This window comes from Lemur catta, chromosome 6 (genome assembly GCF_020740605.2).
Source record: "Lemur catta isolate mLemCat1 chromosome 6, mLemCat1.pri, whole genome shotgun sequence".
NCBI lineage: Eukaryota > Metazoa > Chordata > Mammalia > Primates > Lemuridae > Lemur > Lemur catta.
In genome coordinates this window covers 95,970,095-95,993,251 of record NC_059133.1, presented here as the reverse complement: position 1 = coordinate 95,993,251, position 23,157 = coordinate 95,970,095, and the positions used below count along the sequence as shown (strand labels likewise).

Here is a 23,157-nt window from a genome sequence, read left to right as displayed (position 1 = left end):
TCTCCAGGCTAAGAGATCCTAACATACTTCACTGCTCCTCATTGGATTTAACTTCATACTACTTATTTGTTTTACTGACTCCACCTAGGTCCCTCAAATTCTCTTTGCTCCAAAATAAAAATAAAAATTGAGCATTGTTACCATAGCCCTAAGGTGACAGTCCCCTGATGAAAAATGCTAGCAAGGGGGTGCTTGTCTGGTGACTCTATGTGCAGTTCAAAATGTGATGTCTTTGTCAGGTGAATAGATTACGAGACCCATTTCCCCACAATTCATCAACAGAAACCTGGAGGGCTTATGTTTCCAGACCGGGCAGCTTTGTACGTGGTAGCAATTGAAGACAGACAGTACAAGGACTTCAAAATCCACTGTAAGTGCCCTTTTGATTCTCCGCTGCGCTTCTATCGCGCATTCGGGGTGGGAGGCGTGTGGATGGGCCTGGGACGGGCAGGTAGTGTCGTGAACACAGGAGCTGTCCCTGTGGAGGAGATTATCTGTGACCCTTTCTGTTTCTCTCTACTCCCAAGGGTGGGGGGTCTACAGAAAGAAAATGAGCAAAATGGTTTGTATAAGATGAATGTCCTGGGGTGAGAGAACAAATGCAGCGTGAATAAAAAGTGGATGGAAGCAGCAGAAGCTGAGATGTTGCAGACAAAAGCGGGACAAGTGGCTAGAACCCTGCCAAGGTTCAGTTATCCCAAAAGTCCACACCAGGGGTCGGAGATGCAGGTCTCTAGGCAGGCCAATAATTTTGAATCCTGCCTTCATGCCACTCACACTTATCAAAATAATATTGATTCTCCTTCACACTAAGTAAAATACGTATTTCCTGAGGTTCTGCGGGGGGATGGATAGCAGTGGGGTGGGGAGCAGTGGGAACTTCGCTTTGAACGATGGAGCCACTGGCCGGCGCCGTGTGAGGCGGGGCCGTAGCTAAGTGCGCGTTCATCATGCCTCATCAGCCAAAATCAGTGGCTCTCCGAGAAAAAATAAAGCTGAAAACAACTCCCATGTTTTACCTGGTCCGAAAAGGGCTGTTTTGTTCTATTTCACGTAAAGGGTACCACTTCTCTGTGACACAGGCCTGCAAATTAATGAGATCATACCAAATGTCTTTTCATAAGGTTGGACATGGCTGTGTCTCCTTAATCAGAACTAAATACGACAAAGAAAAGAACCCCCCAAACCAGCAAGCACACAAACAAAACAGAAGCAAGAGGCAGACGCTCCACACACTGTCCACAGGCTCCGCAAATCTGGGGGTCCTGTCCCGACAGGGTTGTCAAGTCCTCCTTGGCCAGACTACTGGGGAGTGGTTCGCAGATTGAGTCGGTGAATAATCACCTCCTGCCCTGAGGGACGAGGACTCAGCCACAGCTCGACAAACTGTCCTTCCATTGATTCAAACAATCGCCTTCCAGTTGCCATTAGTGGCAGTAATGACACCTCCGCTGGGCGATGCTATGGAATGTGTGTATTTGTGTTCACGCTTCTGGGAATATGAGAGTGTGAAGTTCAGAGCCAGGTTCAGAAGAAAACAGAAATGGGACAGTTGTTTGAGGCTCTGTGCCCTGGAAACCCCCTCTGAGTGCTGTCTGCCTCCAGCCAATCTGGTGTGATCTCTACCATGTGACTTCTGGGGGGAGGAGGCAAACTTCCAAATGAGGGTAACGAGAGGTAGGGGGGGCCTCAGCGAAACGCCTTACAGTCTGCTAGCCCTGGCTTTAAATCCTGGTTCTGCCACTTCTCAGCTGGGTAACCTTGGGCAAATTATCCTACATCTTTGAGCCTGAGTTAAGGGATCATCTCCTCAATCCCACAGACTTGTCGTGAGGATTAAGTGAGCTGACGTGTGTTACGAGCACAGCAGTCTGGGTGCTATAATGGGACTAGATGGGATCTGGTCTCTGACCACGTAACTAAGCCCGTTTCTGCCCATGGGTCTGGCAAGGGGGCCAGATTGCTAAGCTCCTGGTGGCCCAGAATCTAGGCCAGCTCTACTCTCGCAAAAGATTGCAGACACGACCCAACAGTGAACATTGATCAAATGCACGTGTAAATAGGACATGCTTTGCCCTGGAGCTGCATTTTGGAGTTCTTGCCATGTAGTTGTAATGAATAATGTATTGAGGAGAACTTTTGGGTACATTCTGCATTCTCATGTCCACTTACATATTTACTGAGCTCCAACCTAGGCACAGCTCTTTAGAAACTTCCTCATGGTTTCCAGAACAAACACACCTTGTACCTGGGAGCCTCTGGAGGTATGCACATTGCATTGAGCTAGACTGGGGCCAGCAGAGCAAGGGATGGGGTGGTCTTTACTATCACTCAGCCGCTAGCCCAGGACTGGAGATCATGTCATTTATTCTTGTGATTCCCACTGCAATTTCACAGCTTTTGGTACAGAAAAAAATTTTTTGTCAGTCTCTCTTTTTTTTTTTTTTTTTTTGAGACAGAGTCTAACTTTGTTGCCCGGGCTAGAGTGAGTGCCGTGGCATCAGCCTAGCTCACAGCAACCTCAAACTCCTGGGCTTAAGCAATCCTACTGCCTCAGCCTCCTGGGTAGCTGGGACTACAGACATGTGCCACCATGCCCGGCTAATTTTTTCTATATATATTTTTAGTTGGCCAGATAATTTATTTCCATTTTTAGTAGAGACGGGGTCTCTCTCAGGCTGGTCTTGAACTCCTGACCTCGAGCGATCCACCCGCCTCGGCCTCCCAGAGGGCTAGGATTACAGGCGTGAGCCACCGCGCCCGGCCTCATTTTTTTCTTGCATGGTATGCTTGCTCTGGAGTCTCTGTCATCAAACAAACCCAAAACAAAACAAAAAAACCCCCAAACACTTAAAAAAAATACTGCTAAGTTTTCTATTTAAATTTTTAAAAATAATTTCTCTCTCTCTTTTTTTTTTAGTTAAGGAAGCAAATTCATTTAGAAATCTGTTTCAAATATCGATTCTCGGCCTTTTGGCTAAGATCAAGTGACATCCGTTGAAATAATGAAGATTTTGGTTACTATGAGTTCTAAACCAAAAGTAAAGCACAAAGGTTGCTGGTTGCTAAGGGAACAATTGTAAGCAAATTTCTATTGGCTTAAGAACCAGCTAAGAAGGAAAAATTTTAAAGTGAGGCAGGAGAGTGAGACATGCCAAGCCCCTTCAGAAAGTGAATTGTTAGGGGAAAGGCTTCTTCTCCTCCCCTCCCCTCTCCTTTCTCTCCTCTCTTTTCCTGCCTTTCCTTCTCCCCTCTCCTTTCCTCCCCTTTTCTTTCTCTAGCACAGGCAACGTGAGAGTATGAGAATGCATGAAATGCAGAACTTGCCCTCAATTTTCTCACCAGCTAATGGAGACCATGGCAAGAGAGAGAAATGACTAGCATATGCGAGGCTCACAATAAATATATTTGTTGAATGATTGAATGAATAAATGAATGAAGAAATAAAAGCAAACCAGCAGAGGAAGGGTGCAGGTGTAGTATTTAACTCTGAGAGAGGAGCAATCATTTAAAAGATTTTTCTACTCTAGAGGAGATTTCTAGAATTTCAAAAATGGAAGGAAACTTAGTGGGTGTGCTGTTCAACGTCATACACAATACAGGAATCTACAGCCTGCTGAGAGTCAGCGGGGTGGTGCCAGCTTCCTGGCTGAGAGCGTAAAAGGAAGGCCTCATGCAGAGGCAGCCTGCCCCCAGCTGCGAACCGCGGCCTCCTGGAGTGCGCAGGTGCGGTCCATGGGCAGGTGCCCTCCACAGGCAGGTGCGGTCCACGGGCAGGTGCGGTCCACAGGCAGGTGCCATCCACGGGCAGGTGCGGTCCACGGGCAGGTGCCGTCCACAGGCAGGTGCTATCCATGGGCGTCTCCCTTACCTGCACTCCAACAGCCGGAGCCACTCTCTGGCTCTAGCCCATGTTATGCAAGGAGTCAGCTTTGTTCCTGATGGCCGGGCGCGGTGGCTCATGCCTGTAACCCTAGCACTCCAGTAGGCCGAGGTGGGCAGATTGTTTGAGCTCAGGAGTTGGAGACCAGCCTGAGCAAGAGCGAGACCCCAGCTCTACTAAAAATAGAAGGAAATTATCTGGCCAACTAAAAATATATATAGAAAAATATTAGCCGGGCATGGTGGCACATGCCTGTAGTCCCAGCTACTTGGAAGGCTGAGGCAGAAGGATTGCTTGAGCCCAGGAGTTTGAGGTTGCTGTGAGCTAGGCTGACGCCACGGCACTCTAGTCTGGGGGGACAGAGTGAGACTCTGTCTCAAAAAAAAAAAAATTAAAAAAAAAAAACCTTTGCTCCTGAGAGCCTAAAATGTACGGCACTGTTGAAAACACCTTCCCTTGTGCACGGAAGAGAAACTGTAAGTGCCTCTGGCGGTACTTGTTATTTTCCTCCACCCACATTCTGAGGCAGCCCTGTTAGCCCCAGCACAGAAACCCAGACCGTTGGGACCGGGGTGGCAGGGAGGACGTAGCTACGGCTCTCTCTATAAACAGTCAAATTCCTTTCCTGGTACTTAATATTTCTTTTTCCTCAGGCTGTTTTTGAGATTTTTTTCTTTATTTTGATTTTCAGCAGTTTGACTCTGATGCTTCCAGGTGTGTTTGTCATTTTATTTATCCTACTTGGGGTTATATGGAATTATTGGGTCTGTGAGTTGATTATTTCATTAGTTTAGGAAAATTTTCAACCAGTGTCTCTACAAATATTTTTCTCAGCCTGATCTTCTTTCTTTTGCCCTTCAAGAACTCCCATTGCACATGTGTTAGATATTGTCCCATGGATCTTGAATAATACTCTTTTTTCCCAATAATTTTTTTTCTTTGTGTTTAAGTTTGGATCATTTTTACTGACTTGTTTTCAAGTTTATTGATTATTTCCTTTGATATACCCATTCTGCTAATGAGCTCATTTAAAAATCCTCCTTTTTTAATATTGTAATTTTGATTACAATTTCACTACTGAAATTCTCCACCCGTTCATGCATGTTGTCCACCTTTTCCACTAGATTCCATAACATTTTCATTACAGTTACTTTAAGGTTTCTGTTGACTAATTCCAACATCTGAGCTCTCTCTGAGTCTGGTTCTATGACTTTTTTCCTTTGATGGAAGGTCATACTTTTTTCCTTTTTCATGTGTCTTGTAATTTTTCATTAATGCTGGACATTGTGAGTAAAAGAACAGTAGAGACAGGTGAATAATATTTATGCCCAGAAAAGAGCCTTTTCCTTTTCCAGGCTATTGGAATGGGGGTTTGAGTCAATCCAGTCCATGGTTATGGAAGGTTTGGCCTTTGTTCTTGCATTAGTTTCACTCGTTGTACTGTAGTGCAGTCTTTCCCAGGAATTTGTTTTAATCTATAAACAAAGATTCACAGGCCCTTCTGATGTTATTTTCTAAATCTCTAGATACTTAATAATAATATTTCTTGATGGCCAATGATCTTTACCCCACATTTACTCAATTAATAGACAATACATGATTGTAACAAAAAAATTATGTGTTTGATTTGTATCCTCTCTCATCTCTGCTCCACTTCTGGTAAAAGGGTCTAGTGGGAAATGAATGGTCAGCAGAAAGGAGAAAAGAAATCGAATGCCTGAAGGATCTGTCCCCTGTATAACTGAAAGTGGGGTAGTCCAGCTGAGGCGGTAAGACCTGAATTAACCCCTGTACAGCTAACTAAAACAGCAGGCATTGCAAAGCAGTGCAGGCATTAAATGTGTGGGAATGAATTCCAATTTAAAAAGAATTATCTGTGGACCTACACTGTGTAAAATATTGTGCTACAGGTGCTGAGGATATAGAAGCAGAAGTCCTATGGTCAGGAGTATCTGGAGAAGGTTTCACAAAGGCCATGAAACTTTAAATTCACCATTTTAGGACTTTTAAAGATCATATACCCAAAGCTTTCTAAACTCTGATTGAAATTTCCTATACAGGAAATTTGTGAAAATCCAGCTTCATAGGTGCCAAATCTGGATATTCTGATTCAGTAGGTCTGGCTTGGGTCCAGGAGCATTTTTAGGTGTCCCAGATGATTCTGGAACACAGAACCACTGAACCAAACTCCCCATTTTACAAATAAGCCCAGAGAAGGAGATTGATCTGCACATGGTCACATAGCTTGAATGGCAGCAAAGCCAGAGCTCAAATCGCATAATGATAACAACTACTATGCATCAAATGCTTTCTATGTGCCAGGCACTGTCTTACGCACTTTACATACATTATGACACTTAATCCTCATAACAACCCTATGGGATAGCCATCATTATCATCAGCTCCACTCTAAAGAACTCTTAGAAACCAAGGCTTAGAAAAGTTATATTCTTGCCTAAGGTTACTCAGCAAATAAACGGCAGAGCTTAGATTTGAACTCCAAATCCCAGGCCTTTAATCATCACACACATTGGCTCTCTGATTTTTGCCTAACACTTGCATTGAACTTGAACCTAAGGTGGGGTCCAGGGGTGGGGAAGGTCAGCTACATAGCTGCAGGTCTCTTAATGAAGGGTTCTAAACTGAAGGCAACGTGTGTTAGGATATATGTTTTATCTGCGGAGAGGATGGATAGCTATTTCCGGATTCTAGAAGGGGGTCTTCTCTGAAGCCTATCCTATCGCCAACGGAGCAGCTTCCTCTCCCCAGTGTAGTTTTTGATTGGGAGTTTGGCACCAGCCTCAGGTGATTTAATGGGATATAATGGGCATCTTATCCTCAAGCCAGAATTTCACAAGCACTCGTCTTCTGGGAGATGATTACTTTCGTTTTGCCTTCTATTCCCAAGGAAGGTCTTTGTGTACCTTAGAAAAGAATCTGAGCTAAAGGAGCAAAGCTTTCACTGACTGTTCACGCCTCCCTCCTCATACGTCTGCTCTCCTAAACACACAGAGGGACGTAAGTTCCCTAAGGAATCATTTGTTTGGTGAACTTTTTAAAAGAAAATTTAACCCCATAAGATTTTAGAGAAAAGCATTTCTACTTTCAAGCATTTATAAACCCACCTGAACAAACAAATAAGTGAGATTCAGCTGCCCAGTAACTAAAACTCTGCTAAGGCCATCCTCTCCGTACTGTGGGGACTGAAAGATTGCATTCCTGGTTACTGTCATAGCTGGGTCAGTGAAGATGAGAAGAGGGGTTAGGGGTTTTGGCTGGGTTTGAGCCCTGGCTCCACTGTTACCCTGATGTGTGATAATGGTCTAGATATTGTGTGTGAGCCAGACACCAGCTTTTCCCAGCCACGGTTTTCTTGTCTGTAGTATAGAGATGTCCTCATGAGGTTGCTGGGTAGATGAAATAGAGTCCAGCCTGGACTAGGTGATCAATCAATGACAGCAATTACTATCATCATCTAAGGGTAATCTTGGGCTATCAGATTTGAATTCATTTGCTCAACAACTCCTAAATCTTTCCTCTCCCAAACAAAGTGCCTTATGAGTAGCAAGAGGCCAAAGGAGCACAGCTAGGGTGGGTTGTGCCCACCTGGGGTTTATTTCTTATGGAATGGATACATAGTGAATGTATCGCGGCATGGGAGAAAGGCAAGGACTCTCCTAGGCCTACCCAAGTGAAAACCTGAGCTTCAGAGAGGTCAGGTCATTTGTACGAGGTCCTGACTAGCAAGGTGTGGTGCTGGGATTCAAACCATAGTCCCTGTCACTTTACCAACCCGTGTGGTAAAGGTTCAGTGGGTGGGATGGGAGCAGGAGAGAGATGGGCCTTCCAGGTGTGGGGAACAGCTTGAACAAAGGCGTAGAAAGAGGAACATACGGGAGTTCACATGAGACCCTGCTGGCTTGGAGAAAGGACAGGAAGGCAGAGCCTGGAACGAGTCAGGCAGTTTGGGTTCTAGTCCCAGCCCCGCTGTACTCTAGCTGTGTGAACATGGAGAAGTTTCTCAGCCCCTCTGAGCTCTAGTGCACTAATCATAAAGTGGGCCCTACCTTTTGTAGAGGTACAAATGGAAAGAGAGGATGAGAATTTGGCACACTGCCAAGCTCCCCCCCAGGTGAGCAGCTCTTACCCTGCTCTCGTGCAGAAGAATATGCTCCTCCCTCTCTCAGGCAGGAGGGGCGGGAGCCTCTGGGGTCCTGGTACCTGCCTTCAAGCCTCGCTCTGTTCCCGCAGGGTGGGAGAATGTCTATGGCTTTGACATGACCTGTATCCGGGACGTTGCCATGAAGGAGCCCCTGGTGGATATCGTGGATCCAAAGCAAGTGGTGACCAATGCCTGTTTAATAAAGGTCTGGAGACTCACCCTGGTCGGGCCTGGGCATGCCGGGAACCCAGCTGTGCCACCCTGGACGGCCAGGCTGGGGGTCTGGAGTCTAGTGAGGCAAGGCCGCCTTGGCCAGAGCCTGTGCTGCTCCATGGTGACAAGTCAAACGCTGGCGCTGCCACTGGGCAGAGCTGCTGAGAGAACGACTCCACAGTGGCACAGCTGAGGGCAGGGGGCCCAGAGCAGGGCTGCTGGTGGTGTGAGGGGGGTGGGGGCGGAGGGGCAGGGAGGGGCACTGGAGGAGAAAACACCTGCAGGCAGAAGGGTGCGCTCAGGCTTGGGGAACCTAGTGCATTCAGAGGTCGCAGTCCCTCTTAGGAAAGAAATCTCATCCCTTAATATGCTGTGTAATCATCCATCGTTGCACTCCCGCCTCCAAGCACGCACCTCACTCGGCAGACCGAGCTCCCAGCGACCCTCCCTGAGCGTCCTTGTTTACACGGGCTCTAAACGCCTTTTCTCCCAAGGATTTGTTCTGTGAAGATGACGGACCGCTGGTCAGCGGCCTTGCCACACCGACCCCTGACGCATTCTTGCCATTAAACATTCAAGCACGCCCAGTTAGACAGATAAGGCACAGTGCCCCTCCCAACGCCGTCCCCTTGCAGACAGAGCCCCCGTTCACGGCTGGATTGTTCCTTGCAGTCCCTTTTCTATGCATTTGCATTTATATATGCTAATACATTATGTCGAACCATATAAAACTGCTATTTGACCTTTTTTTCAATGTAGAAAGACATCAATGTCATATGGTTCAAGCTAATTTTTTAATTTAAAAATGTGGGCTCATTATGTAAGTATTCATCAGCCCACCCACCTCTCATCTTGCTAAAACACACTTGCCTACTCTGGTCCTGTACAGATCACTTTTTTCCCAGAAGTGCTGGGGCAGGGGGCTGGAGTCTTTACAGTAGGATGGAGGGGGAAGAGTCAGGGCCAGCAGGGGTGAGGGGAGGTTCCTGAAAGCCTGAGAGGAACCGCTGCTTTCCTCCCATGAGATCTGTCTGTCCCTGCACACGGCCTTGCTAAGACAAATGGCAACGCTGGCGCAGAGTGTCACTGTGGCCTCTAGCAGGGACCCCACAGGGCAACTGAACTAGATCTCACAGAGGTCTCATCAGACGTTCCCTCCCTTTGGTGACATCCTGCCTAGGAGGTTTGGCTTTGAGTCTGAGCCGCAGACTCCCGGTTCACAAGGTTCTCACTGCCTTATTCAGCTTATGCTGGGTCCAGGCAGGATGGGTTTCTTCCTCCCAGCCCTCTGCCGCTGAAGCCTCTCCCTTCTGGTATCCCAAATGGGAGGAAGGAAAGTTTACCTCCCAACGAGAATCTCACCCATAGTGCAAAACACTTCTGTAAATATTGTAAAATAGGTATAAGTCCAACTGGTGCAATCGAATTTGCCAAAATGACACATTACGGTGATATAGATCGCTAGACATCGGCAGGTAATGGCTTCCGCTTGGGGGTAAAATTCCTTCAGTGTTCTTGGACCCCAGGTCACTTTCTGCCCTGACCCCGGCCCCAATTTGCAGGTACGGCCATTGTGCTTCTGCTTGTCCATACTGCTGGACCGTCAGGGGCTGGCCTGGCTCTATCCACCCAGGTCGTGCTGGGCTCCTTCCGCTCCCCACTCCCACACAGGAGCCAGCAGGGGCCTTTCCCTTGGCTATACCTGGGTACATCAGGGGCAAAGCAGCCCCGCTTACCACGGAGGGGCGGGGACGTGTGTATACGCCCCTCCTTATGAGAACTCCCAAGGGCTTTGATTGTGTCTCCGGGCAAGCAGTCTGTGCTGAAGGCCCGCGCCTCCCCGTGCCCGTACCCTTTCTCCTCGCTGCGTTTCTGAGAGGATGAGGACTGCCTGTGTTTGCTTCTGCAGCCCGGAGAGCCTTTCCAGCAGCTCTCTCTCACTAATGTGCTCAGCGGCGTCTTGCCGAGCCTGTTGGGAAAACACTTGCCCTTCTTCACACACTTAATTGCTATTTTCATTGCTATTAATGTTGCAGAGTGTGACACTTTATTATAATTAAGACTCTGTTTTGACCAGACTTCTGCTCAGAGACATCCATTTGTAACATTATTTAGTGGTGGGGATGGCAGCGGCCAGGGGCTCTTCTGAGTAATGTGTGCAGGCAGCAGCAGAGCCCTTGCTCCGCGTGGGTCGCCTGAGGCCAAGCCAGTAGGTCTCCCGGAGGTCTCAGAGCTGCGGCTGCGGCAGAAAGAAGCCTTCCAGAAAAGGGGTCTGGCTTCTGGGGCATCAGGATAACTGGGGTGATCTGTAGACTTTGGGTCTGGGAGGCGGGGAGCTGAGCCCAGAGGGGCTTTGTGTCTCCCAAGCCTGGCCGCAGCTGATCCCACCCTCACAGATGGCCCTGGACCCCCCACTCCAAAAGACCAGCTGCCTCCATTGTTGCATTATAATGTGTGGCTTTTGTTTGGTCAGAGGCCCCTATTAAGATGCAAATGTCTCAAGGACCTATTGAACACTGTCAGCCAACACATGAGTTGTTAGCTGACATTTGGTTGAAGGACATCTGAGAGCAAGACCCTCTAAAAATGGAATTCCTGCTAGATGGGGTGGGCGGGTGTGCTGCGCACACATGTGCTGGAGGTGGCGAAGCAGGGAGTGCAGTGACAGCACAGGAGAAAGTCACCAGGTCCAGATGTCAGGCCACTGGAGTCATTGAAGGTTGTGGATCCAGGGAGTGACACAGTCTGGATGGATCTTAAGGAGATTAGTCAGGTGGTGGCTGTGAAGGAAAGGCCTGGGGAGAGAGGTCAACCTGAAAGCAGGTAGACCTGCTCCGAGGAGACGGATGAGTCAGACACACGCTGCCGTGTGTCAGGTGCTGTGTTACACACCGAGAACACACAACCAGCGGGGGAGGGCAGCTCTCGCCCCTGTAGGCTCCGCCTAACGGTGAGGACAGTCAGGAGGGTGGAGGACCTGGTGTGGTCAGCGTCACGCCCAGCTCTGACAGTGGCAGAACCCCCGAGAGAAGGGCCGGGATGATGAGAGGTCGGAAATCGTGACTCATGAGGCACGAAAAGCCCGAGGCGGTTTACACTGGAGAAGAAAAGGTTCAGGGGAGCAGCGTGAGTTGGGACGGACATTCGGCTGCTCCTGTGGTGGGAGTGACGGAGAGATGGGCGTGGGCTCTTTCATTAGTTCTGCAGACGGACCTAGTGATTGGAGCTGCCGGCACGTGGACGGAGCTGCCTGGCGGACTGAATTCGCTGTCCCTGAAGCTGTTCAGCAAGCAGGTGCTAGCTGGCCACTACCGGGTGGTTCTGGCCTTGGATGAAAGGCTCAACTCGAGGGGAATTTGATAATCCCATCACATTCTGCATGCTTGACCCAAGGCTGCTCACCGTTTGATCAGTTCTCGCTCCCCATCTTTGGCTCTAGAAACACAGCATAACTGGCATTTGCAGGTGACCTCACTGAGGGGCTCCCACAGGCCCCTAAACCTGCAATCCCACCCTCTTCCCAACCAGCGGTCAGAGAGCTTCAGCATCCCTGGAGCATGTGACGGCCGCTAACCCCGGCAGGACTCTGATCTGACGGCTGCCTTGGCCGCTCCTCCTCTGTGCGCTCCTGTGGAATCGGGACTTCTCTTTGAAGGCCCCAGGACACTTCGCATCTCTTTTTCCTTTATTTGTCCTAGGACTGTATAGAGATGAAGGCTGTTCTGCAATGCCACGTTGTTTCTCCGCTGGTCTTGTTTCCCTGCCCTCACAGCCCTCCTCCTAATTCCTCCTGACATAGTCCATCTCCCAAGCCTCCTGAGGACCCTCTGGGACCATCCAGGCACACAAGCATCTGTCTGGCTCTTGCAGAGTTTTCAGGACAGAGGTCTTTGCTGCACAACCCTGACAAGTGGGAAGTTCTTCCTGGGGCCTCCCTGGAACGCGGGGGATGTCTCGTGAGAGCAGCAAACGGCAGGTTGACATGCTTCGCACAGAAAGGAACAGCACGTTGCAGTTATACTTACTCCCCATGCAAGATTGATTTGCAGCTACTTCCCAGCTGAAATTGTTAGTTATTAGTTCTTTATCTTCTGCATTCCCCAGCCAGAACTGAAAATTCTCACTTGTATTTTCCCCTTTTATTTATTTTTAAGAACTGTCCAGCCCTGTTATAAATGGCCAGCAGAATTCCCCTCAGCTCAGTCTGTGACTTTGTGACCTCAGGTCCTTACCCCAGAGGTAGTGCTTGATGCCTCCTATTGCTAGGAACTTAAATGTCAAAAGAAAAAACAGAAAAACAAAAAAAGGAAAGGAGTAGTCTGCTTCGTCCCAATCCCTGGGAGGGCCTGAAAAGAGCAGATGGCGTTTGATTCAGGAGGTCTGTGCCCCCGAGTCTGCCCCAGGGAACGTCAATGCTGGCTCTCCGGGGACCACACTTGGAGAGCCACTAGACAAAGGCAGCCATGCCTAGGGGCCACCCTGAGGCTGTTCCAGCTGCAACCCTCCTCTTCCCTTCCTACCTCTCAGCCCCCGACCCTGGCAGATTTACCTTCCTAATTCTGTTCCCCTCTGGTTTTGATCCAGATCCATTTGCACCATTGTCTGAACATACTCCACCCTAGAGAGGATGGAGGAGGTAATGGGGGGTTGGTGGTAGGTCTGGGAAGGCACCCCAAGTGCGGTGATACCCCCAGAGAGCTACCGACCACAGTCTCTCCCAGAACCAGGCCTCAGACCAGGCCGGGCCCTCGCCGAGGCGCTGAGTCCGCATTCTCTCTTCTCCGGCCGCAGGAGGTGGACATTTACACGGTGAAGACGGAGGAGCTGTCGTTCACATCGGCCTTCTGCCTGCAGATACAGCGCAATGACTACGTGCACGCCCTGGTCACCTATTTCAATATCGAATTTACCAAGTGCCACAAGAAGATGGGGTTTTCCACAGGTGAGCTGTGTGTGGGATTCCCAGAGCCTCCCCTCCTGTCCTGTCTCGGGGCTTTGTGCAAAGTGACAGCGGCTGATCTCGCCTTGGGGAGAAGGTGCCAGGGCCCTTGCTTGACACCTCGTTAGCCTTCCCCGGCTGTGGAGAAACCGCAAGGCTGAGTGTTGGGTGAGAGAGAGGCCGGCGGTGGGGCCCACGGAGGGGCCCCCAAGCCCTTCCAGTGCGTGTTTGTTCCAGTAGCGTTTTCCAAGCACAGTCTGTGCAAGGGGGTAAGGACGGAGTTGAGTCAGTCCTCTCTGTGCCCACGGCACGCCTCCCGACAGGACTCAGCCTCCTCCCGGAGCCGGTCTGGTCTCTGTGTTCCCTACTTCTACCCAGCCCCTCCTTCATTACATCCCTGACGGTTCCCCAGAGACCAGCCCGCTCCCGGCTCCTGGCTCTGTGCCCAGGTGCCTCATGGTGGCAGCTAAGCCCAAGCCTGGCGAATGGCGGCTCCGCGAGGTGGCCCAGCCCCCACCTGTCCAGCCTCAGTCCTCACCACCCCCATGGCTGGGCCTTCCCGACCCCGCCCTGTTGCCGCTGCCCCTTGCACAGCCCGGCTACCCCAAGCCTCTTGCAGCCCCTGAACTCAGTGAGGCTCCCTCGGTCTCCGGGCCACAGCCTCCACACATGCCAGCCCTGTCCAGGAGCGCCACGGCAGGAGGGGCCTTTGTCAGCGACTCTGATCATTCCCTTTCCTGCTCTCTCCGTCTGCCAGGGCTGCCAGAACAGAGTGCCACAGGCCGGGCGCCTTGACAACAGAAATTTATTTTCTCACAGTCCTGGAGGCCAGAGACCAAGATCAAGGTGTCGGCAGATTAGGTTTCTCCTGGGGCCTCTCTCCTTGGCTTGCAGATGGCCACCTTCCCACCATGTCCTCACGTGGCCTTCCCCTGTGCTCTTGTGCCCCGGCATCTCTCCATGTGTCCTGATCTCCTGCTCTTATAAGGATGCCAATCACACCTATTTCAACTTCCTCCCCTCTCATAAGGCCCTATCTCCAAATGCAGTCCCCTCCTGGGGCACTGGGGATTAGGACTTCAACACGAACTTGGGAGACAGCATTCCTCACCTGGCCAGCGTCAGACCGGGCTCCCTCTCTCAGCTCTTCCCTTCTGGGTCAAGGTCAGGTGTCCTTCTCAGGGCTCCCTCATGTGCATGTGTCTGTCATGGGGATGTTTAGAGTTGGGACATATGCACAAGACAAGAAGAAATCAGTACAAAATGGTATAAAAAAGCCACGGAGGAACTTCTCTCCCCCAATCCATCCCAGTCACATTCCTGAGAGATAAGTATTAATATTAGTAGGAATTTCTTTTGTGCCCTTCCAGAAAATTTCAGTGGGTACACAAGCACATACATATCCATACACAACTTTTTTTTCTTTTCTTGAAATAATTATAGACTCACAAGAAGTTGCAAAAACAGTATACAGATTTCCATGAACCTTTGGCCCAGCTTCCCCATTGGTGGCATCTTATACAATTGTACAATATCAAAACTACACCTTTTTAAAAAACATAGTTTGGATCATGCTATCCACACTGGCCTCTGCTACCTTTTCTTTATTTAATGACATGTCTTTGAGATACTTTCACAGCCTTACAGAGATACCTGCCTTCCATTTTTTAAACAACTGCACAGGATTCAATGTAGGGTGTGCTGTCGCTTATTCAACATTTCCGCTCTTTTTAGCAACCACAGTTTCCTCCGTGAGTAGGGATCCCATCTCATTAATGTCTGCATTCCTGGCTTCCAAAACAGACTTCTAAAGAAATCACTGTTAAACAAGCACACGATAGTGTGACGCCCGCCCCTGGGACTATGTTCATGTTGAGTCTTCCTGGGACTTACCTAACCTCTCACGGATAGGCCCTTTCCAGAGCCAGTGTCCCTGGCCCCTAAGACCAGGGGCCTCTGGTCTCCGTCAGCCAGGCTCTGGTGCCTCCCTGCCCTGGGCAGGACTTGAGAGCCCTGATCCGGGTGGCTATCGGCTGCTGCCCGCCCTAGGGGGCCGTAGGTGAGCTCCTCTTCCCGTGGGCAGGAGCGGCCAGGAAGGGAAGGGAGATTTCACTTTGACCTTGAAGGATGGGTAAGACCCAGCGATGGTGAGAGTTGGGGTAGTGAGGGAGCTGAGGAGGGGCCTGCTCGACCAGAAGCTGGGGATGGAGCCACAGGATGGGGCCTAACCCAGGGCCTGCCCTGCTGCGGGTGATAAGGAAGTCAGCGGGCAAGGGTGCTCTGGAGAAAGTTCCAGGTTTCCAAAGCCTGGGCTCCTGCCCCATAGCTCTCAGGCACAGGTTTTCTTTTCTTTGAGATGATCTGTCTCCAGTCCTCGAGGCCAAGCAGACAGCCTGCTGGAGCCATGTCTGGAGATGGCTCCCTGGCTCTGTGGTGGCAGGGATGATGTTCCTGATGGCCCCAGGTGGAGGAGGCTTGGTTAAGCTCAAGTCCAGAATCAAAACATCGGCTGTGGGCTGCCTGAGAAATGGGAGGGTCTGCCCTCAGTGCCGGCGCCTCTAGCCCAGGGCTGAACTTGTTTCCTTCCTAGTCTTTGGTCACTATTTCCACCACCCCACCCCTGGCCCCACAGTCCCATACAGCTCAGACGCCACGGGGCCACATCCAGGTGAGCCTGCTCCCTGCCTTTTGGCAGTTATGTGTTACATCCCACACCCCTTTGCACAGAACTCGCAAACTTACGTTCTGAACGGATATTCAGAGGTCCTGGAGCCCCTGCTTCCGAGCCTGGGTGCAGTGGCTCTCCGCGTGTGCTCCCACCAGTGGCAGTGACATCACCTGGGAGCTTGTTAGTGTTGCAGATTCTCGGGCCTCACCCCAGGCCTACCGAATGAGAACCTCTGGGGTTGGCGCCCAGCACTCTGTGTCTTAACAAGACTTCCAGGAGACTGTGATGCACACTCAAGTTTGAGAACTACCACCCTCATGCAAGACTGCCCTGGGCCAGAGGGTTGAGAATTTGACCAATGCTGACTCCCTTCTGGAGAGGCAGTTCCATTCCTCACTGACCATACCCTCTGGATGCACCAAGGCCTTCTGGCTGACCACTGCCCTCGTGCCTGCAGCACTCCCCTCCAGGTAGGCACAGCTGGGAGGGCGTCGGCCTGGGGCTGACGACATTGCTGGTTCAAGTGGGTTTGGCAGTAGGCTCTGCTCAGACCAGCGTCTACACTCTGACCACCAACAGAGTGATTGTTTTTATGCATCTCGGATGCACTAACATTAATCCGAATTCTTGGTTCATGACATACTGTCATCATTGGGCCATGCATGGTTTACTTTTTACTTATTTATATATTAATATAATGGATATCCATGAACTAAACATCTAATTCAAAAACTAGAGTGTAAATAAGTAATCATTAACTAGAATGTAAATAGCAACTAGAAATAAATTTATTATATTATTATTAGAATATAAATACAGTAGTTAATATTAAAAATAAAGTGTTATTAATTAGAATATAAATATTAACTAGAAATGCATTGTTAATAAATGTAATATGATTATAATTAATAAATATAAATTAATTCACATCCATATAGTAAATCCCCATGAGCCAACCACCTAACTCAATGACTAAAATACCAATACCTTTGCACCTGCCTGGATGCTCCACCCCACCCCATCCCCACACATCACCTCTAGATGAGCATTACCCCGAATTTTGTGATTCTTACTTCCTCACTATTTTTAAAAATTTTTGTCACATGTATATGTGTGTCTAAGCAAGGTATTGTTTGGTCTCAGCTGTTTTTGAACTTTCTGCAAGGTGCAGTCTACTGCATGCGGCCCCACCCCAACGACGCTCAACAGAGTCTTCCATCCCAGCCCAGCGGCAGCTGGCTCTGGGGTCCACTAAAAAGCACACCCCATGCCTATGCAGCTTGAGAATGATCCCTGTTAATGGCTTTGACGTCTCTGCAGCTCCAGGCAGAAGCCGTCACATAAAGGCACAGACAGCCAGGGTTCCAGCAGGCACAGCTGCCCCCACCCCTTGGACACATCCTCAGTGGAGTCAGGGTATAAAGTGGGTCCCCTGGAGTTGCTGCTGAATGTAGGAAAGCCAGTGAGTGAGTGGAAAGACAGGAGCCCTGGGAGGAGCAGGACTGGGTGCAAGTCCTAGTTTTTCTGGGCATCAGAAGGTCGTGTGACCAGACATTAGAGACAAGCTTGAGCGAGTTACTTTCTGGGCCTTGGGTTTGGGCAGCCCCTCTCCAGCTTTGCCATCCTGTGATGGCGAGTCATTTTCTCAGGTTAAAGAAACTTCTCGGTGCCTAGTCTTCAATTCTCCAAAAAGCTTGGGAACCTCCTAGGGAATATAATCCCAAATTTACAGCTGGAAAAATTGTTATATCCCAGGAAGAACCACCAGCCATTTAGCCACTGGGGAATGAAACAGGAAGCAGGATTCCATCCCTTTCCAAAGCACCGGGAAAAGTGATCCTGGGAGAGGCCCCTGCCCTCTGTTCCCACAGCCCCCTGTGTTCCCCGACCCATCCTTGATCACAGCTCACACTATGCTTTGTCATTATTTACCTGTGTGTCTCCTCACTGTGGCTGTAGGATCTGGGGGAGGGGGGCACAAAGCTGTGTTCATCTTGATCCCTGTTCCCCAATTTTAGAGCCATACATGGCGCACGACAGGCATCCTAAATAGAAGTCTGTTGAATGAATGAATGAATGCACCTGCACTTGGAATGCTGTGGGCAGTACTGGGCATGCTCACTTCCAACTATGGAGCAGAAGCCGTCTATAATGTAGAGCCAGCGGCACTGTGATGGGGAGGGGGCTTGAGAGGGGAGGCAGGCACAGTGGGGCCAGGAAGCCTCTTCCGACAGGGACAGCTGAGAGACAGTCTTGATGCTCAGATTGGGCAGAGGAGGGAAAGACTTGTTCACTGACAAGGAAGACTCTGGATGCTGTCCACAGCCTTTGGGCACAGGAACATTCTGGAAGCTCCCCCAGGACATTCTAGACCACTAGAGTACCTTTGCAGGCCAGAGCCATAGGTTAGGGATAAATAAAACCATACACCACTTTATATTAATGTAATGACTACAGGACTTCCTGATGCAGTGGTTTAGTGATACCCTAACCTGGACCTAGTGTGTTACAGGTAGGGTGACCATATAATTTATCTTTCCATTAAGGACACTTCCGTGAGAGGAGAGCTATCGATAATTACACCAGGAAGACAGATGTGAACTGGCACTGTCCCGGGCACGTCAGGAGGCTTGGTCACCCTCTGTGTATGATAGGCTCACCCCTTCATCTCATCTCATCCCCAAAATACCTCTTGAGATAAACACCATGACCCATATTCTACGGAGGGAGAAATGCGCCCCGGGTCACAGCACAGGTGGAGAGCACACACTGGGCCTGTTGCTGCCCATTTAAATGTCTTTCCCGCGATACCGACCCGCAGCATGTGGTGAGACGCTCAGCGACGCCGCGGTGGCTGTGCGTCCGCCTCGCTGGGGGAGACTTCAAGTCCTGGCAGGCCTGGCCCTTCCCCATCCCCCGGAATTACTGAACTCAAATCTCCTGGAGTAGAGTCAAAACACTGGATTTTGATCAGTTCTCCTGGGCACTCTGGTGGGGAACTGGATTAAGAAAACTGGTTTAGACGATTAGTCCACGGCTAACGGACCCGTCGTGGAAATGAGATGTTTGTGGAAATTCTTGACCTTTTGATGTTGATGTCAAGGAAAAAAAATCATTTTCCTTCAACTGAAAGCAGAATCCTGGGCCAACAAATTTGAGCCAGTGAAGCCTCTGGGGTTCTCACAGGGCAGCTGATTAGATGACAGACCAGGCTGCTTGAGTCCCCTTGCCTGAGGGTCTGCAGGAAAGGAGATACCTGTCTGAGCTGTGTAGGTGGCAGTAGGGGCGAGAGTGCTGTCAGGCACACGCTGACACTCTCCACACACAGCCAGAAACTGTCCTTTGACAATTTATTTAGAGGTGGTTGGCAGGGAAGGCGTTGGGAGCAGGTGGGCCTTGCCTGCAGACGGCAGCGTGCCCGGGAGGCCAGGGAGGCTGGGTGTGTCGGGGACCCAGAATCTGAACAGCACATTCACGTCCTCCTTCCCTGTCCAAGAGTGCAGGCCATGCTTCCTCCCCATGACCTTGAGTTTGCATTGATTTCCCAAATGCACACGTTGAAGGTTACTTGAGTCTCTGCCCAAACCACTGACATTTGATCAGACTGGGTTGTTGCAAAGGGCAGAGAAAGACAGACTCCTCACCAGCATTAAAATAGATCTTGGGGTTTTGAAAGATCTCAGAGGTCACCTGATCTCTAGAGTTGGTGTGTGATAAACTTGCAGTCAGTGGTATGGGGACACTGGCAAAGGGGAACCTCAGGTGGCTCATATGATTGTGGGGCAGTCCTTATTCTTCCCGGTGAATTAAAAGTCTGCCTTCTACTAATCCCCAGTGACAAGCCTTTGTTCTGCCCGTAAAGCTATATATAAGGCTACATATAAGTCTTTCCTTGTGACAGCTTTTGAAGTGTTTGAAAGGCCTTTATCGTCTTCTCCCCAGTCTTCTCCTCTCCAGCACTGGCCCTAAGCACAGAGGGAAACCCTGGTGGGGGAGGTGAGAGCCTGAGCCAAGAAGAACGTGGTATAAAACGGGTTCTTCTACAACCCATAGATTCCGAAGGTGCAATGTAATTGGACATCTATGGGTACGCTGGAGCATCCCGAGATGTCTGCTCTTTGGGATCTTACTGTCACTCGTGTATTCAATGCTTACAGATCTACCAGGCACAGGGATGGCAACAGTGGCGAGGCTGGGGTGGCCTGCGCTCACAGCGACTGCAGTCCCGTGGAGGACGCACATAGGCAGGGGAAAGGCATTTACATGTGGTGTGACGCACACCAGGGTAGCAGAAGCTCAGGGTGCCGTGGCAGCCCTCAGTCCAGCGTTGGGTGGTCAGGTGAGGCTTCTCAGAGGAAGGATGAGGAAGAGAAAGGCTGGTGAGGATGATGGCCCACAAGGCAGGACCCTTGATTCAGCTGGAGAGCATGTCACGTGCCAAGAGGGGATGGCTGGGATTCAATGGCAAAGACGGGGGAGGGGCAAGCATCGCTGTGGCTTTGAACATACCAGACAAGCAAGCTGTGGATCCGTGTTGGGGCTGCGGAACAAGAATATCCCTCGTTTCTTCCTGGTCCAGTTAGGAAGGCACAGCTGATACCCCAGAGCAGGCCTGGGCCAGGGTGCTGGCTGCAGCTCCCGGCACAGAGAAGCAGGCAGGGAAAGCTATTTGTAGGGCCGTGGAGTAAGTACCTGCAACATCAGTGGAACCGGGGAAACTGGTTTAGCCTGGAGTTTGCATAAACGATGTCATTCAAGGGGAGGTAAGAAGACCTACCCTACAGATCTCTCCCCCACACTGTCTGCAGGTCTGCTCTCTGTTGAACTAACAAAAAATAGTCACATTTTGAGATTCATTTGTGCTAATGAGTTTCGCTGGTGGGAGGGCATTCACCACCCACCCCTTGGTTTAAAACTATAATGTCAGCTGGCTTCCTCTGACCCCAGCGCAGGTCAGCAGTCAGCAGTGGGGCCTGGAGCGTGAAGGGAGGAGAGGCCGCTGGGGCTGAGCCAGAGGGCTGGGCTGGGCTGGGGCAGGCTACAAGGACTGGGCACCTGACCCACGACTGTTCCGTTGGGTGGGTGCGGAGAGTCCCAAGGGAAGTCAGCCACTTCTAGGCAGGGTCCCGGCCTCTGCCTTCCGGAGACATCTCTGACTCTGTCTCCCCCTCCCGTGTCCTGTACCTCCTCAGCCCCTGACGCCCCCTACACCCACTGGAAGCAGACCGTCTTCTACTTGGAAGATTACCTCACTGTCCGGAGGGGGGAAGAAATCTACGGGACCATATCCATGAAGCCAAATGCCAAAAATGTGGTGAGTGCTGAGGCCACATCTCTGGGGCCAGGGTCACGGAGGAGAAGGGATCCACGGAGCAGCTCCCAGGGAGCCCCTGGGACCCACTCGCCCGTGTTCCTGGGTGTCCTGTGCAGTCAGAGGAGTTCCTGAGGGAGGCACTAGGGAGGAGCCACGCTTGGACGTGACCAGGCGTAATTGAAGGAGTCCAGCCCGGGCCCCTTAAAACTGAGCAGGTAGAGACTTCCCCGGGGCCCCCTGTGGACTCTCTCTCGGCTTTTAGGACAGCTTCCAGCTCTTCCTGTGAGGGGTTTCAAGAACAGAGGCTGTTGAATACGTGGGTTCTACCTCAGGTAGCATGAGCCAGGCCAGGAGACAGCAGCTTCTGGTGGCCTGGACAGTGTGTGTGGGCACTTCTTCAGCCGGCGTGGCAGGCTGGAGGCCGGCTGGCCCTTGGCAGCCCCGGGCGTGGGCGCAGGCGCTGAGTCTGCAGAATGCCCTGGGGTCGGGCCACAGAGGACCCAACCACGCTACTCTGTTTTCTCCCGGGATGAAAGCAGAGGAACATGTTTATGTTAGAACGGGAAGGATTTAGTTTAGAGATCAAAGAACGTTCTGTGAGGATAAGGAGGCAGAGAGCGGCCCCCTGAAGGCTGTGCACGGGAGCCCCTTAGCTCCGAGACCTCAGCCGCCTTCCCTGCGGCGCCGGGGGAGCGGGCTGCAGCCTCGCACCAGACTAACGCTGCGTCCTCTGCTCCCTCTCTGCAGCGGGACCTCGATTTCACAGTAGACTTGGATTTTAAGGGACAGCTGTGTGAAACATCTGTATCTAATGACTACAAAATGCGTTAGCACATGTGGGAAGCCGCAGAGAGCGAGCGAGAAGAGGAAATCCCACCTCGATCTGCCGCGCCATCCCAAAGAACACTGTTTGCAGGACTGCACACTTGAAAACCAGTTTCCGACTCGGCCTTGAAAATGGGTGGACTCACCAGGGCCCCCGTGGGCCCTGCGCCAGACAGGGGGCCTCCGGCTCCTCCGGTGTCCCCGGGAGCCCGTCACGAAGGCTTTGCGGTCGCCAACAAAGAGCAACCTCGCGTGCTGTGGCTGGGGCCCCGAGGAGGGAAAAGTACCCGTGTCTCCCGTCGTCCTCCCTAACTGTGACTCTCCGGATCTTCCAAGTTTTGCATGCCGCAGGCGTCTAGGACAGATTGCTCCCACTAGAACCTGGAGACATAGTGTCTTTGATAGCATAAGCCAGATTACCTGTCTGTGCGGTGGTGTGTGCGTGCGTGTGCGTGCGTACGGCATAGATATTAGTGTCTGCACCCACAAGCGCCTGTATATGCATGCATATACAACCGAGTGGGTACACCTGCGTGTTCACTCAGAGCGGCGTGCGTGTGTGTGGGCGCGCGCGTGTGTGCGTAGAATCTATACTGCTCTCAGAGGAGATTCTGTTGCTTTCGAATAGGAATTTGTTTTGTGATTAGTTCGCCCCTTCCCGTCCCTTACCAGATGTTAAGCAGCTATGAAACATCCTCTGTACTAGCTCTGGTCTCCTTTTGACTAGACCGTGGCTCTGAACCCTGAGCATAGCACCACGGACTCCGTGGGTGCTCAATAAACACACCTGAGAACAAAGCTGCCGGGGCGTCTGCATTCCTGGTGCTCTGAAGTGGGAGGGCTGCGGGCGCAAGTCGGAGGCCACAACGGAGCAGGAACTCGGGGGGCACAGCACCCGCTTGTGTTCACGCTTGCTTCCCAGAGGTAAGCGCCTTGGTAGAGGCAGCAGGGAAGTCACGGCTGGTCTAAGAGCATCTCTGCTGGACACTTGCAGGGGTGCTGCCCTCAGTGGGGTGAGAAGAGGGTCCTGGAGCTGGGGTGAGGGACAGGAGCTAATCAAAACTGTTCTGGAATGGGAGGCCATGCATAGCCTGTGAGCTACTTGTAGCCTAGAGAGCTGTCAGGAGAATGTCTAGCCTTGGTCCGAGCGTGG

General features: G+C 50.9%; 1 protein-coding gene across 2 annotated transcripts in view; it reads left to right on the top strand.

Moving 5' to 3' along the window:
• The window catches only part of PRMT8 (protein arginine methyltransferase 8), a 177,651-nt gene extending 154,849 nt beyond the window's left edge, over nt 1-22,802 (top strand). For both annotated transcript variants that reach the window (XM_045554571.1, XM_045554570.1), the window contains exons 6-10: nt 283-370; nt 8,135-8,250; nt 13,050-13,200; nt 21,058-21,179; nt 21,927-22,802. In XM_045554571.1, the coding sequence (XP_045410527.1) occupies nt 283-370; nt 8,135-8,250; nt 13,050-13,200; nt 21,058-21,179; nt 21,927-22,010 (561 nt within the window). In that variant the 3' untranslated portion in view covers nt 22,011-22,802. The remainder of the gene's footprint in view (nt 1-282; nt 371-8,134; nt 8,251-13,049; nt 13,201-21,057; nt 21,180-21,926) is intronic.
• The last annotated feature ends 355 nt before the right edge of the window (nt 22,803-23,157 follow it).